This window comes from Bombus pascuorum, chromosome 15 (genome assembly GCF_905332965.1).
Source record: "Bombus pascuorum chromosome 15, iyBomPasc1.1, whole genome shotgun sequence".
In the NCBI taxonomy this organism is placed as follows: domain Eukaryota; kingdom Metazoa; phylum Arthropoda; class Insecta; order Hymenoptera; family Apidae; genus Bombus; species Bombus pascuorum.
Window position 1 is genome coordinate 3075293 of NC_083502.1, and position 17808 is coordinate 3093100.

The following is a 17808-nucleotide window of genomic DNA, read 5'->3' on the forward strand; positions in this document are numbered from 1 at the left end:
AATTCTGTTCCTTGCACAGGCTAAGTCACCGTGACTCTTCCTTTGCATTCAAGCTTCTCGATTACCTGAAAAGATAGATCTTAAGGTAGGCCACAAAGTGGTAGTTACATATCTCGCTTAAACCCCAGTGATTCTCTTAAATTCGATACTCCTAAGACATAAATTTGGTTGAAACTTTTCTTACTGATAGACTTTTGTTGCTGTAGTAGAGGCTACTACTTCTTTATTAATAAAGAAGAGATTGTTTCGTGAGAATTACAGCTTACACCCCATAACGTAATGGAATCTAAACGAATTACCATCGTATCATGGTTATTTGAGAAAGTAGGCCTCGGAGTAGACCACAGCTGTACAAATAAGGTCAATAAGATAGGGATAAAGCAAACGGTGAATGCAAAGGAAGTCGAGACAGCTTACATCTCTGGATATAACAAACATCTTTCATCGGTCTTACAGACTGCACACTGCAATTCGCAGTCAGTTTATTTGTGCTGAGGTTCAACGAGTAAACCAAAGTATTTAATCTGTTTGGAGTCCAAACAACGTTGTTCCCGATTCTCCTATTGGTCGTCGATGTTCTCAGTTAATGTTACGCAGACACGAGAGACAAATTACACGTCCAGACTCACACACTGTACATAGAACCCATGGATTAATATCCTAATCGCCTTCGAGAGGCTTCGTTCAGATTGCTTTAAGTGTTAGCCAGCTTCGAAGGAATCCTCTGTAAAAAGATACCCCGCGGTCGAGGAGTCGTGTGCTCTGTCAGGCTGCAGATACTGTGCCAATAAACATCATGTACTGTGGCTGTATTGTTCATCCTGCTGCGCTATGATGAACTGATGAAATAACTTTTTCTTAGCCCGAGAATTATGAAAAAAGATGTCTATGAAGAAAATGATAAAAAAGGAACGTCGATTGCATTTAACTCTAGAACTAGCAGATTTTAGTCGAGATAATTTTTCATAGAAATTTTACGGATTCATAGCGGTGGAATTTTATAGATTTTTGCAGAGTCGGATTGCAAAGAATTGATCACTTTTTATTACAAACGGTAACATATTTCTAACGTTAAGGAACCTCGATGCAACAACGAGCCAGATAGAAAGTTCCAAATATGAAAGATTGATATTCCTTTGAAAACAGAAAAATCACAAAACCTGTACAAAGGTATTATATCAATTGTTATTCAAAAATCAGACGAAACAATGGCAATGCAGGATTAACTTGGCAGCCATGAAGCAATATCGCAGGCTGACAGCTGCCCATATATAAATACCATTCACCATAACAGATGCTTTCAGTGTATCAAGCCCAGTTGATCCCGCTTTAAATGTCTCCACACGTGTGTTGTCCACGTGGATCTCATAGCTTGTACATATATTTATATTTAATATATAACCAATGTAACATGGCCACCTCGACTCGAGCTTTTCCACGACTTTGAGGAGCAATAATCCTGAGGAGGGAGCTCGAGGCGACGGGTTTGACGAAACCAGGCTGTCTGTTTTTGCCGGTGGCGCCCTGTAGATTTGGCCCCGTGCCCTTCTATGGACTTCACCTGCAACGACGGCTCTTGCATATCGAAGAGCGCTGTTTGCGATGGATTCGACAACTGCCCCCGGGCAGAAGACGAGCTTCACTGCGGTATATAAACACTTACCTATCATCTGGGAACATTCAATATTGGAGACTCCATAAAAGTGCCATTTCTTCCTTTATTTCCTTTTTTTTCTTTTTATAAATTACTGTTTTCAGAAAGGAATAGATATTTAGTTAATTGATTGAGCTGGAGAAAGTGGACGTGGAGTTTCTGGTGTTGGTGGTCTCTGCTTCTGCTTGCCAAGTAATCTCAACCCTTGACGAACTTACGAAGCGTGTCATGTGCTGGGTAAAGGAAGCTTTGATGTTCCTTTGATTTGTATTACTTGAAAGAGTTCGGTAGGGAAGAATATCTTTGCAAAACTATTGACATAAACTGGGTAATTCCAATACCAATTATTTCTAACACCTGCACGTTTAACTTATTACTTTATTGTGAAAATTTCGTTTATTATATTTTCATTACCAAAGTGAGTCTATTGGTACCGGTAACTGGTGGTTTGGAATAACTGAAATAAAAATGAATGCAGCATAGTAAATAAAACAATGAGAGTATAGCAATATAGTAAATAGAATTCAGTACTTTAATATGGTTATCCTCGGATGAAAAATCAGTTGCTGGTCAACCGAAATAGTTAAGAAAGGAAAAGAATGTGAAAGGAAAAATGTCAAAGCTTTTGTTACCCGCCGTGCCTACATTTGTACATTGGTAGTTTCAAAGTTTTAACCCTCACCTCTCTAGACCATTAATTGTATATAGATTCACGCGTCCCGAGTCCCCAGAAAGTTTAGAGAAATATCCTTAATCCAATTTGAAACGCTAGAATGAGAGGGTTGATCGTCTCTCTCTCGTATTGTTCAAAGCAATAGCTTTTGTATCGTTGTTCGTCGAACGCTTTCGTTGTTCGTGGACGAGCTTCGAGCTTTTCGTGATGTCATAACAGAATCGAAACCCTACAGGTGATCCCCCTCTTCGCGCAACGTTTATCCTCTATCAGGAGGACAAGGTAACTAGACATTGAAGAAGAAGTATAAAATAACAACCCGATATAATAAACTATAAAGAAACCTGTATAACTTCTTAAGCAGAAATCTATTTTTATTTATTACGATTTATAATCAAATTGTAATTTTTGAAACATTTAAATCTCAAGTATTTTGAGTTATCAACCGGATAACGTAGACGTTGAAGATGAATCAACATCCTAATGTATAATAATTTCTTAACTTTCATGAAACTGTAGCTTTCAGAAAATTCCAATCTCGGTCATTTTCCAAGGATAGAACAGACGAGATCTAGTGTTAAAGGGAAAAAATTCTTCTTCAATGGGCGAACGATCGAGTCCCTCTGAACAAAAAACCATCCCCTGTTCAGCAGCATTGTCAACGTATTTGTATATATAAATGTGTGTTCTCTGCTCCCGTGTATTCCTGCTGCGACACAAACGACCACACAAACAGAACGGGAATGCACACCCACCCAGTTCAAATGCGTCACCGGGAACAAGTGCATCGAGGGTGTCTACAGGTGCGACGGCCACCCGGATTGTCCGGATCAGAGCGACGAAGATTGCGCTAACGAAACCATTACACACGCCACTCCACCTATCAGTACGCTGTTTTCACCCTCTTCATCTTTTTTTTCATTCTCTTTGCACGAAATTCCTTGCTCAATAGTGCGATAAACGAACGTGAATCAGTCTTGTTACATCATTGGAAATATGCAAGAAAAGATTAAAAAATATCGACAGAAACGAAGTATAAAGTTTGAACGTGTTTACAACATTGATTTTGGAATTTTGGGCAGCGAAATTTGGACAATTTAAGTTTTTGTCGTTGTTGGGAGGAACATTCCACTCTGCTTGGATAAATTTTGAGAAATTTCAACGAGCATCCGTTTGAATCCGTATAATTTTGATAAAGTTTGACACGGTTTGAAGAAGTTTGAGAATTTTGATAATTTCATTATTGTAACGCAAACAGGAATATATATATGTGTATAATACAGATATTTTAGAGCGCGAAATTTAAAATCTCTTCTCAATATCCCATTTGCAAAACATCTCATTTCTGTTGATCTTTCAATCTGTAAAATGAAGATTGTCTGAGATTGTAGGATAAATATTCTGTGCCTGAGAATTTAAACAAAAATTATAGTAATTTGCGGATCGTTCCTTCCAACCAGGCACAACAGTGAAAGTTACGATACATTTTCGCTTGATATACCATCTGCATTCGATTATATTCGACTCCTCTTCCTCCATCCTCTGTCTGACTACACCTCAAAGAAACGTGTTTACGAATACACTGTGGGGGGCTTCCTCTTAATGTAGGTAAAAATCTGGCTGGGTAGACGCGTATTTCTCGTTTGCTTAGCACTTGACAACGAGGATGACGATGCTGGTCAGCCGTGGTCTCACCGCTAATTAATTCATTAGCTTGATATAAACAAGAGTGAAACTGGCTAAGAAGCCGTCTTCATTTCCAGGTTTATTTTCCTCTAGCTCTTCAACCGTATCTTGTCTCAAAGATCAGTATCCCGTATAGCAAGGGACTAGAACTGTAAAAAATAATTAAAAATAATTAAAAATAATTAGCTATCGCGACTTGCAAGAACGTACAATTATATTGAATATTCCAATTTCTCTTGACGAACTTTGTTTGGTCGTTGTACGAATATAAATGGGACAAAAACCTATATAGAATTTTTATATGAAAAGGGGAAAATTTCATGTAAATATAAGTCGTTTGAAGCTTTGTTAACAAGTTCTAACAAAAATATAATTTCCCTAAGAAGAAAGATTAACACGCTCAATTTTGAATCGCTATAGGTTTTCTATCAACAGCAACGATAAAAGTTTCAAATTACATTGACTATGAACCTATTTTTGGCTCACCATTATTGCCATTTGTTTTATCTTTTCAATAACTTCTGAATAAATCTTCAAAGTTTTACTTATCTATATACACATATAGAATACCTTGGCAAAATTTGGCTCGGAAGAACTGGAAGATTATAATTTCTTATTCTCTGACAAATATAAGTTCCATTTGATTACATAACCCATTATTATATGGGACAATTGTTCCCAATTCTATTCAGCTTAAGCTAATGTGTACAAAGCGTTGGTGAGAAGTGATCTTGACCGCTCTAGCATCGTTTTCCTCGACATGGAGATACTTTTTTACATTTGCATATAGCAGAAGGCTTGTGTTTGAGTAGCTGGCAATGTGCTTGTTTGTGTATGTACGTTTAGGCCATGCATGGCCAGGCGAGACAACTGAGCGCCCGAGGGAATGCGATCCGAGCAAGGAAATGCGTTGCAAAGACGGACAATGCATTCTGCTTCGACGCAAATGCGACAATATCTTCGACTGCCTCGATGGTAGTGACGAGCATGATTGTGGTAAGCTTCCTTTGCACCCAATTAGGTCATTCGAATGGTCTTTGCATTTTCAGTGTCTCCCGATAATCTTTCTCATCGAATAAAGTACCTTTGATAACCAGCTCGATCTTAAATTTGAAGAAATACAGATTCTATATCGGTAGAAATTATTTTCTCAGTTTAAGTAAACTGATGATTTCATAGTTGATAGTTAACCTATTTATTTTATGGAAATTGTACTCTGATATTTGTGCATCTTTGAATTTCCCATATACGTGCACAGTTAGTCACATCAGAGTAATAAATAATTCAAGAATCACTTGTTATTCCTTGATTCTTTTGTGAGAAATACAAGATTTCGAGTGACCCTTACCTTGGTCAAGATCCTTTTTGCCCGCCTCAGCTGGTCATGACTGAGCCATGATGAGTGGTCACTAGAAGTGATCACCCTAGTGATTATGTCAATGGCGTTGCAATTCCCCAACCATCCCATTGTTGAAGCTTCTTTAGAGCTTGTTGTTGAGCTGTTACTTGTATCAAGGGGTCTGCACACCTGCCGAGTGGAAATGTGCCAGTGGTGAATGCATAGCTGAAATCGAGAGGTGCGACAATGTAACCCACTGTGCTGACGGATCTGACGAGATTGGATGCGGTAACTATGGATCATTGTTACCAATACATGACGAAAAATGTCCTGGCCACCTGGTCTTCTTCCTTTGCGTGATTGTCCAATAGAAAATTACCTTTCGGGGACCATCTTTAACACAACAGAAATTTACTAACCTCAATGGCACATTTCATGGCATTTGTAACTAAAACCATTTATCCTGCATTAATCTTTCTATTCTCTAATTCGTCGTCTTTAAGGGAGGCAACATCTTTTGGTCGTTCTTTAACTAACGTCGCATTCCCTCGATGCAAAAGATATATTGGCATTATCAAAGTCAGCCTTACGCTGTATTTTCAGCGACACGGATGCATGTAAAAGTTTTGGTCAATTATTACGTAGACTGTGAGTCTTAAATTGGACATTTAAATGCATGTTTCTGCATGAGAATGAGTATACGATTTCCAAGCATGTATAACACTTCATTGGCTCATTGGAGCCAGTTTTTATTGCCTGAAACGTATGCTGGTTAATTTGTAACCCATTCGTTGTTTATCAAATCTCAATTCATGCCTGAAACTTTATTCTTTACAATTGTCTGACTATTATAGAATATGTGGGGTCATAACCTCTAAAACGTTTCATGATTCTGGACTTGAAATTCTTTATCTTCTTTAAGGTAGCGTCTTTAGAATTACTTGTATGTGTCCTAAAATTGGGTCAGGGCTCGAAAATGGAATTTAAGATCTCTATCTTTCTTCTAGACACTATAATCAGGTTCGAAAGATCTAAAATTAACATGTAATAATTATGCAACTGTATGTACTGTATGTATTTCTGTACAACGAAAGGGTTAGAGAACCGAGTATACTCCTCGGGATTTTATTGGAGATATACGTGAGTACTTTTTCCATTCCTGAACCAACGGACCAACGTGTACGCAAAGGACGTCGAAGGGATAGGTGGTGACGGAGTCCTATACCTCTTTCAAAAATGTTTACACGTAACACCACAGAACATTAGTGTTGTTGCTTATAATTAAGTTTTAATTAAATCTGATTTACTAAAAAGAGAAAGACGTAATAGTTACCAATAGATGGTAATTAAAAGAGGGCATATGAACTCCGTCGGTAAGGTCATTTTTCTCTTGTGAATTGCGCGCCATTGCACGAAACGCTCTAATGGAAAATCACCTGGCCGTTTTTTTGGGCATCGTTGTAGTAAGCGAATGTCCGGGTGGAATGTTTCGATGCAACGACGGATTGTGCCTGGACAGTAAGAGACGTTGCGATGGTCGACAGCATTGTAAGGACGGCTCGGACGAAATCAACTGCCGTACGGTCGTCATTTTTCTTTATTTATTTTTCTCTCTTTTTTTTCTCTCTCTCTCTCTCTCTCTACCTGTCTGTCTATTTGTCTGTCGATCAAGGCCGATTTGCACTGCAGGCTGCAGTATCGATGGAGAATCGATCTCGTGATCGACGGTCGATACGGGAGAAGTTATGGGAATCCCCTAAATAAATTCATCTGCCAATAGTTCTCATTTTAACAATAAAAATAGAAACTTAACTAAGAACAGAACTTCGACTAATCTATATCAATCGATTCATTCTTCTATGTTTTGGACAATAAAGACGAAACGGAAAGAAGATTCTTTGTCTTCGTTGCTTCGAATTAAATGATGAACATAGAGGGATTTTGCTTAGTCTAGTTTATTTGTTTGGATGTTGAGAACCACTGGCATGACCCACCTGCGCCCTATTTTTCATAATGCGAGAAGCATAGTTTGTGCAGAGAAACACCCCCTCCTTTTTTTTTGCAACCGCGCTCCCTCGTTTTTTGCCAATTTATATTTAGGCAATGGAGTACCGCCGCACGATGGTATCAGAAAAACGAGAACGAGTTTTAATTCAGAAAAAACAGCGTGTGGCAGGATACCTCTGCGCAGAGAGCTGCAATTAAACAATCACGCCAGAGCCCATCGATCGCAGTGTCCAGCCTGTAATGCAAATCAACCGACCTCTGGACCCGGTTTCTCTATTTTCATTCTCTCGTCTCTTCCTTTGTCTTTTCAATCTCCCCGCCTTTCGGAGCTAAATCTACGAAATCGCATCTTGATAAATTATTCCGCGGTTGGATCTCGACATTTTCCCAGGACGCCTCGCATGAAGAATTATTCCTGAGGAAAAAATGGAAGCTTTTCTTTAACACGTTTCTCTAACGCTCATCGTTTCTTCGTTTTCAGCTATACCCCGCCCTGCACACTATCAAATTTGCAGAGGACTCCCACCTCGATATCCACGTACGCAGGACAATTCTCTGTAAAAAATTTTGCATTTTCACCAGCTCATAGTTTATTTTAATTGATATCGCAATTTGAAATTTTTGGGTTAAGCTGTGTCGTCTTATAAGCAGACCGTGAACTTTTCTGCATTTATAGAAAATTTAAAAGTGTAGGATTTAACGAAGTACACGTAATGTTATGAAAAAATATTTAAAATATCCAAGGTATAATGATTTCTATAATGCTTAATATTCAAAGCAATTTTTATCAAGGTTTTACTTTTTTAACTACCTTCTTAGAAATATGAAAATAACGTGAAAATTCGCAGTTTACTTACATCGCAGATTACATATTTCAACCTTAGGAATCAAATGACACACTGACTGAAAACTAAAATTAAAATTAAAATTATTATAGTTTTCTCAAAAGTCGAACGGTACACGCAATTCTTTCAGAACACAGCTTACAGCTAAGAAGCTCGAATTGTTACAAATTCTCTTGTGTCTTCCTCGAGACTATCCAAAGAGAATTATAGATAAACGAAGTAGAAAGAGATCAAGGAACGATTCCAAGGAAATAAATCGAAGTGAGAGTACCGGTTTATCTGATGGATGCTCGAGGAAACAAGACGGAGCGTGAAAAACGAGAAGAAGCCATCGAATAGAAATCGATGCGTACGGGGAATCGCGGGGAGAGCCCTCCACCTTTTGCCTGGTCGCGCGTCGGTCTTCAAGGCGGCAATTAAGAAGCTGTAACTAATGCCAGCTCGCTCTTGTCTGGCCGTGCAGAACCGTTAATCTCGTTTCCGCGTTCCTATCGACCGTGTTTCGAGTCGGACGTTGACTGCCGTCTCGGCTTGAATCGCGATGCCGCGACCAGGGGGCCTCGTCATCGAGGATGAGGCTGTCCATTGGGACTATGGAATCTACGAATTGTCCTCTGAATAAAGATATATCAATGCTGGAAGCTTTTCACACTCAAAGATAAATAACAATTAACGATGGATCTAAGAGACTCACGATTGGTATTTGTAATAAAAAGTTAGGTTATGTAGGTTGTTAGCAGTGGTGGGTTTTTGGTTTTTATGTAGGGCGATTCTTTGGGCAAAAATGAGAAGAAAAGATGCAGTGGAGGTTCCTCGTAAGAAACTTCGTTTTGAGGGAAATTGAACTTGAAAGGCGTTGCGCTCTACGGTACTCCAGTGGTTCTCTTTCCATTTTTTTCATAATACGATCTTTGCTGATGTAACGTAATTAAGCTTCCTAGTCCTTTCGCAATTAATTCTTCCCGTTGGCAACCAATTCTTGAGATGTATCTGTTTTATTGAATGATATTCATATGCTTGATCGAAGATACATAAAAAGAGTGATTAGTTTCGAATAAAAAATTGTAAGTAGGTATTATCGCAGAATCAAATGCGTAAATTGTAACGGTAGAAGACTGTGGTAAATTATCTCTGGTATATTGAAATGTATCCAGGTTAAGAACCACTGGAGCCAGCTACGCTAAAAACACGTACTCGCGACCGACTTTCAAGTCGTTTTTCTTGAAAACAGAAACTCGGGCGAAAAAAATGCATCGTACATTTTTGACTCGTTTTTCCATGAACAATCGCCCCGTTAACTCACCCTGCATATTATTTCACATTCTATATGAAAATGGCCCTTAAATGGATCCCACAGGAAGCCATTCCAATCTTTAATGTCAGAATGATATTTAAGCAGAAATCGTTGGTTCTCCTGTTAAAAGTGAAACGGTTATTATTCCATCTTTTTCCCTTATAATATTCATTAGAACTTTTGAATGTATCTATGTGAGAATAATATGAAAAATTTTATTTCATGTAATTTAGCTCTCTCTGTATGAGCACGTGCCCTTTTGTAGTCTCGTGTAATTAACAATTACGGTATCTTTGTATGTTTCAGCTCTACACCCACCCCCACCCCCCTTAAATCTCGTTCTAATACTCCGACCTATTCTAATTGATACTATGGAAATGCAATTGGACGCTCTTATGCAAACAATTTTCTATCCTGTTGCTCGAATTTTCTCTCTGTCTCTCACTTTCTTTCCATTCTTGCCACTCTCTCTTTCTCTCTCTCTTTTTCTTTTTCACACACTGGTTGTTTTATTTTTTGGTCTTCTCTTCCAGCACAGGTTGCCTGACCTTGATATGTACATACCTCTTCCACTCTTTGATTGTATATACATATACATATATATATATATATATTTATATTCACATTTATCTATATATCTTTCTTCCATTCTGATCTATATTAGATTATAAGTCTTGCACAGCGCACGTACACAGGATCCTAGGATTCGACAAGTCGCCAAACCGGATGAGACTTTCGTATTTCTGTACACACTGGTGTCGAGGAAAAGTTTAATAGCGAGATATTCTTCGTTTCAGCGGAAAATTTTCAGCGGAATTTTCTACAATTTAATAATTTTCTACAATTAAGTCTCTATAATTTTCAGTTCCTTGGCAACGTAGAATGAGTTAGAAGGAAACTTTTGATCGATCCCAGTGTATGTGCCCCTTTCTATCTATTTCTCTGTATCTCTCTCTCTCTCTCTTTTTCTCTCTCTGTCTCTGTCTCTTACTTACTATATGGTACACCATAGCCTTAGATTTACGAGGCATCGCCTTTTGCCTAGATCTTTCTGTTTGATAACGTTTAAACGTTCCTGTAGCTTTTGGAAAGTACGTTACACACTCTGGCTCCCTAGGGAGAACGTAGTTCACGGAGTTATCGTGCTGCATAGTAGAATTTTCCTACTTACCACTCTTCCAATACACGCACATCCCACGGAGTAACAATGGAAACTAGTCTTTGGTCCCGTTTACCAGTTACCAGAATCGATTCTGGCATGATTAATCGCGAAATTGACAGCATCGATAAGAGTAACAAACTACTGATATCCTCTTCCGTTGAAATCACTAAGATACGTCGTTCGACTTTGAATCAGTGAATTTGATTTCTATGAAATTATTAGATTGACGCGTACGAAATATTTTTTCTCGAGAGTTTCAGTTTAATAGATTAGAATCATCCATTAAATTTTGACAATATTATCAATCCTGTAGCTGCGTGAATAAAGGACAAATTTACTCTGAATCGAGTATTCTGTGAGAAGATTATGAAGTTATGAGAATTTCATTATCGCTCTTGATAAAGTAAATATCCCAAATTTGAAAAAGTGACGAGAAAACTGCTGAGAGCAGGAAGACATCTTCTGTTCCACTTTGGATAACTTGAATTTCTGAATTCATAAATTATGTTACGAGGATACTTCGTTCCAAGAATTGCTCGATTTTAAAACTGACAGTAATTATAAATCTACAAGAATTAATTAGAAATTAATTAGTCGCTTGAAAAGTGAAATGATTGATGTGAAAGTAATTTTCGTTTGAGTTTACCAATCAAACATATTAATTAAATTCAGTCTTCAACAAACTATAATATCACGTAATAGATGCGAGACCTGATCTGACCTAAGAAAAGAGCAAAGAGAAAAGAAGAAACAGCAAATGTAAAGTTCCATTGGTACTCCAATCGATTCTACAAATTACTACCTCTAAACGCGGACGGTCAACGCGATCACGACACCATAGAGAGTTCCGCTATGGGGATCAGTGTACATGTGCGCTCCTTAAAACGTCGCATGACAGCCGGCAGTGTGCACGCTGTTTGTTTGACGGTTTTATCTTTATTGGTATCTCGACTAGGACAGTCTATCGATCGGTTAATTACCATGGGCCGCTTATTCGACCATACTTTCTCATGGAATTCTGCCACTGGACCGTGGAGAATCGATCGGAACCTGTCTATGTACATTTTTGCTCTGTTCCAACTGTCCAGTCGAGTTTCTCTTTCTTCCAATTGCTTGGGATAATGTATATGGCATTATGGGGGTCTTTATGGTTCTAGGGAAGCGAGCATACTGTCTACTTCTTTTCTTTTCTCATATATTTTTTCACAGTTTCTTTTGAGTATTTCTTGAAAAATTACCATTTCCCCCGTTAACTGTCGCCTGTTTTTTCAGAATGCCCCAACGGTGAGCGACCTTGCGACAACGGTGTGTGTATCAACAAGAACTTCTTCTGCGATAACAACATCGATTGCCACGATGGTAGCGACGAGCGCGACTGCGGTAAGGATTTCAGATCATTTCAGAACCTATTGCCAAAGCTTTTTTCCCATGTTCCAAGCACCATGGAGATCCTGCCTCCCTCTCTGAACCCTAAGGACTTTGCAAAAGAACTCTGTCGAACTCCACGAAGCCTTAAACAATTCCAGAAATTGTTGTACAGTTGGTTCCTAGTAACAATTTCTATAGAAACATTATTACACATTAATTCAGTCCTAGATAGTTCGAAGAATTTGACTTCTCTTGAAACATCAGTTTCAGCTAATCGTCAAACCTTAATGGAGATCGTGACCTTCTCCTTATCCAAGCTCCAAACTACTGTAAAATCTGTATAAAAGAGTCTCGAAGCTGATAAAGCCTCGAAACAGTCTGGAAGTTGACGAATCCTTGATCCACAGTAACCCGGTGCTGAAAACCTCAAAAAGACCTTGGCTGCAGAATTCCAGAATACTCGACGCTTCTATCCCAACCAATGAAATAAACATAACTTCCTGACTTGTAGATAAATATCCATAGCGATTCGCGAGAAGTAATAACGAAAATGATAAAAATATTTCAAATTGCAGACAACGTGGTGACTCCACCAGCAGAATGTCGTGCTGACGAGTTCACGTGTCGCGATGGAACGTGTATTCCGCAATCCGCTGTCTGCGATCGACGCCCAGATTGCCCTCACGAAGACGATGAAGCGAACTGTCATCAAGGTAGGTGCACAAGATGTCTGTAAGACAGCTTAGGACGCTGAAGGGAAGGAACTAGACAGGAACACGTGTGCACCGGCTGAAACGTGTCCTAGACGTCACATAGGGAGACGTAGTCTGACCCAAAGTGGGAGGAAAAGGCTGCAGGGACCAGCTAAGACCTACACTGACCTGTTTGAACATCCTCGAAACTGACTCGTTCCTTGAGAAACATATTGACAGATTTGAGACTTTAATTCGTTTCTCTGATCAAAGTTCATTTGCGTCTTACGTAATAATTTAACGATTAATATTAATCAATTGATGGGATAGAAGATACAAATTGTGAACTTCTTTTTTGTAGGTCTATAATTCTTTGTTTCAAAGATAATTGGGTGGCTTGGAATTTGTAAATGGTCATTTGATTTGCAAAATTGTGCCAGTATTATTAGTTCAAGTATGCAAAAGAGTGCTGTAATATTTCTGGAAAATAGTTGGAGGAACTTAAATACTTTAGTCTGTTCAAAGAGAACTTCTATCGCAAGAACAAATTACATCTTACAATCAGAAACGCGTTTCTTAAGGTCCGGTTGAGTCTGTCGAGGATTTCTGATGTCTGACCGTGTCGTGGCCGTTTCCACTGTCTGTACATAAGCTCTATTCGGTTCTGCACACTTGATCCAGTAGATCACGCAACGCACCAGGTGCACACGCAGTATTTGGCCGTGACACCGTGTCCACCGCCTGCTAGAGGCAACCAATTGTGCCGCACCGAGTTTGTACGTGCACTGATTCAGTCGCAAGTGGCCCAAATTGTACAGCAGACTGACAGGAAATCAAACACTCGGCTGAACCAAAATTATAGCAAACTAAATTTCATTATCTGTAGTATTAACTGGTGTAATCATAAAGGATCTACTGTCAGTTTGTGGTGCCCTATAAATCACACACAAAATATCGCAAATAGTTGATCAGACGATGACTGTCTCTTCCTTCAGAGGCAGAAGACTGGAATCGCAATAGTAAGTAGTTGCAGGATTAAAATTCCAAGACAGAGATGGACGATTGGTTAAGAAACAGTTAAAAGAAAGGAAGAGCCAGGTGCAAGGTGGTTTCAGTTTCGGTTACTTCTAGGTAGAACCACACTGGTGGGACTAACCCACGTGAACCAGGCTAGCAAGGATTACAATCCGGATTATCAGGCGCCAGCTAATCTGAGCACTCCGAGGAGTTGTGCTCCGGATGATTTTGTTTGTGCTGATGGCACTTGCATCCCTGAAACTCACCACTGCGACCATTTCTACGATTGCCGCGACTTTACCGACGAACAGTATTGCTTCGGTTAGATCACTGGCAGATCTTGACTATCTGCTGGCGTCCAATCCCCTCAAATTCATTTCGTTTCAATTTTTTCATTATCTATTCAGTTGTATTACATTCAGTTTCTTTGATCAAATAGCACGTGCTTTACAACTTTTATTTAATCAGTCACTTCTAAAGAAAATAAAATAACGTAGCTATGTTTGATCGATGATCAAAGGAATCATTTTGTATGTTCAAAAATAGTGGTCAATTGAAAACGAAAATAACGATGATTCTTGAAACCTTGACCAAAAAAAGATGCGATCGCTTATCCAGGAATTGCGTGTCGCCTATATTGCTGACAAAAATAATTTAATTTGTAACTGTTAAGCCTCGGCTCTTTTTTCTGCTTTAACATAAATGATTTTTAATTGATTCTAATAAGGATTTCATTGGAACCCTGGACGCCCCAGATTTTCTAGACTCTGCATTTTCTTTCAGTCTGTGTTAGCAGCCAAATAGGCAGTGTGTAGGTTGTTCGAGTAGAGACTTGAGTGAATTCTACTCAACTCAGTCACACGTTCAACGCATCCCTGTGTAAATTATTAGTGCATCCGTTGCCTGGTACAATCTGTTGAACATCCCTGTTGATACGAACCTAGCGTAGATCCTGTTATAGCATGAGACATAGTTTTTGATTTGCTAGAGATAGAAGGTACATATACCTGAAGTGATCGATCGTAGACTATGTTCTGAGTGTTGTAGAATAGTGCAGCAATTTCTAGTTTCGTAGTAATTTATTAACGAGCATACACAGAAAAATGTACGGTGGAAGCCTCAACCTTCTGAATCTGATCTCGTACGATAACACGAGTTAATTATTTAATTTGTTTTTTAATTTACCAACTTAAAATCGAGATATTGAGATGAAAATCAAAATGGAAAATTACCATTGGGATGTTTCGCATATCATTCCATTTCTACTTTTTCATTCCTCTGTTAATTGCAAAAATATCTATGCTCAAGTTTGGCCCGATAAGTAAGACGTTAAACTCACAGGTGATCAGTGTGGAGGGGTTAAAAGTGAATTTCTCTCGCTATTTTTCTGTGCCTGCCAGTACACGTGTACATATACCGATCATTTTATGTCTGTTCTTAGCATTTTTAGGTACTGTTGGTGGTCCATGCTCTTTTTCATTCCTTAGACCGTTACTTAAAGAGTAATAGATTCTTTGTGCCTCGTTCAAACTTTTTCACGATCACACGATCGTTTTTTCAAGACAAAGTTGTTCATTCTATCAGTTACAATACATCGACGTGTTTGCAGGCTGTGGCAGGGACCAGTTCCAGTGTGCGAATGGAGATTGCATCAGAGCTGACCAACAGTGCAACAATTTCATAGACTGTGATGATGGATCTGACGAAAATTGTGGTAAGGTTTTCATGCTGTTTCTGGCTAAAAAGAAGACCAGAATGGGAACAATGCAAGTGCGGTTTATTTAAAAATAGGACTTCTTTATGTTTCTTATTGGCCAAAAATAGCCACGAATCGATCGTCTACGTCTACAGATCGGGAGTGGAGTGAGCAAACTAGGTGGAAACGATATAGTACACTCGTAAAATTACCAATGAGCTAAAGTTTATATATCTGGAGTGCCAAGATATAAAATGTAAAGTTGAAGAGGCAAGGTCCTCAAGTTCCTTTCAGGAGCGAGCAATATTTTCTGCCATTAACCGTTCCTTCGAAAGACTTTTCCTCAAAACTTTAGCAACACACTTACCATCGAGCATAAAGTAATAAGCGATTTAATATCTTATAGGCTTGCTTTGAATATTAATTTGAAAATCATTTTCACAATCCAAGATTCAACGAATCTAAACTATGGTCCTGGATACGATTGCATTAACGAATAGTCTCTTCTGAGTTAAATTTACGATTATACCATATCGTTCTCATTCTGTAGCATAGTCTTATGCTGTACCATCTCTCAGATATCAACACCTTTTTATATTCTTCCCAATTATTAACGTTTCTAGAATATTATAGAAGGTATTTTACATTAATATTCTTGCACGAATTTTTTATTAGATCACAACGTTCCCCCAGTGTCTGGCAGTTGCCCACACGGCTATATTGCGTGCACCAGAGACAAAGATTGTGTACCTCAGTCCTCTCTCTGCAATGGGGTGCCAGAATGCAGGGACAGATCCGACGAAGAAAATTGCTGTATGTAACTAATTTTAATTTTAATATGTATTATTTGATATACTTTGTCATGATCATTTTTTACCTGCTTCCTCTAGATGGAGAATCTCGTCGTCTCAACTTGAAGACTTATCCAAGCGAGCAACTGATCAAAGAAAGTAAGTTTAGTGGCAACAAAAGAATAATAATCGTATTACACAGTATTTTATGTATTACACGTAGAAATGTACGTATTATAAATTAAGCAGATCAACTATATAAGAGATTAATACAATTTTTGATTATCTTTTTCTTGCCTTGGCCAGACCCGCCGAAGCAAGGTAAGATTTTTACGGACAGCAATCGCAAGTAATGCTACGTAATTTTTTTTATTTATGGAACGTGATTAATGACTCGTTGAAATTGTGGATGATCATCTAAGAGGACCATTTTATTCATTCATAATTGTAATACCAGAATCGTCTATGTCTGCGAGGAGTTTCGTGTTATTTAATTTACAATTGACGACAGATAATTGTATTTCATAGTAACGTGCATGCGAAGAGGATATCTAAACAAAGACAGTTACTTTACAGCGTAATATATATTTTTGACAAAGCGTTTCCCAAGAACAATTCCACAAACAACATCGCATATCATTACATGTTCTTTGTTTCACTCACACCAAACAATAAAAACAATAAAAACTCTTCTCATAACATAAGCTTCTTATGGGAACATTACAATTAATACAAGACAAATAACACGTAACGTCTAAAGGCAGGAGTCTCTTTGGATATTACATTGTTATTTCATAAATTAGGTCGTGAGGTCGTATTCCAATGCCGTGACGAAGGTCTCCTTCGAGCCAGAGTGCGCTGGCTACGAGGAAATAATCTGCCTCTGCCTCCTGGAAGTCGAGATGTCAATGGACGTTTAGAAATACCAAATATCCAACTGGAACATTCAGGAGTGTATATCTGCGAAGCTGTTGGCTACCCTTCGTCCACGCCTGGTCAGCAAGTGAGCGTGTACCTCACTGTAGAGAAGTGTACGTGCTTTGAAATTCAAAAAAATTATTCCTGCTTTCAATTGTTTTATAGGCCTTTTTTCCGAAAGTTCCTCTTAATTCTGCCACAGCCCTCTGATCTTCGTGTCGTCTGATCTTACTCTTCTTTTAACAAGAATTGCGTTTAAATAAATTGGCAGAATTAAAACAAGGAATTATTCTTTCGTGCTATCTTCAAATTTAAGCAATTTTTAAGAAAAAGAGGGAAGCTCGATGATCCAGAGAATGCAACAAGGGTAATTTCGATTCGTCACTTTTGTTCTCTGTACAGTCGAGCCGCCACCGACCAACAAACCCCACGCGTGCCAATACGACGAAGCCACCTGCAGCAACGGTGAATGTATTCCCAAATCATACGTGTGCAATGGCAGACTGGACTGTACCGATGGTTCTGACGAGATGCGTTGCAGTAAGTCATTATTCATAGACGTCAGACTGGGAATATTTATGCAAGAACCTGATTAAATAGAGATTTGATTCACCTATTTTATGAATATTTTATACACATTCTGTGCATATTTGCATCTTCGAATCT

At 38.6% G+C, this 17808-nt stretch overlaps 1 protein-coding gene across 15 annotated transcripts in view; it reads left to right on the forward strand.

The window, feature by feature from the left end:
- LOC132914386 (basement membrane-specific heparan sulfate proteoglycan core protein-like) overlaps positions 1–17808 on the forward strand; it is a 186409-nt gene that overhangs the window by 150989 nt on the left and 17612 nt on the right. For 3 of the 15 annotated variants that reach the window (XM_060973438.1, XM_060973448.1, XM_060973449.1), the window contains 11 exons: positions 5530–5640; positions 6817–6930; positions 11933–12040; positions 12604–12741; positions 13852–14058; positions 15347–15451; positions 16109–16246; positions 16324–16383; positions 16531–16545; positions 17028–17255; positions 17545–17682. In XM_060973438.1, the coding sequence (XP_060829421.1) occupies positions 5530–5640; positions 6817–6930; positions 11933–12040; positions 12604–12741; positions 13852–14058; positions 15347–15451; positions 16109–16246; positions 16324–16383; positions 16531–16545; positions 17028–17255; positions 17545–17682 (1362 nt within the window). Of the gene's footprint in view, positions 1–1530; positions 1648–3063; positions 3214–4859; positions 5010–5529; positions 5641–6816; positions 6931–11932; positions 12041–12603; positions 12742–13851; positions 14059–15346; positions 15452–16108; positions 16247–16323; positions 16384–16530; positions 16546–17027; positions 17256–17544; positions 17683–17808 lie in introns of all 15 variants that reach the window. The other 12 variants (XM_060973439.1, XM_060973453.1, XM_060973441.1 and 9 more) reach the window with 8 other exon arrangements.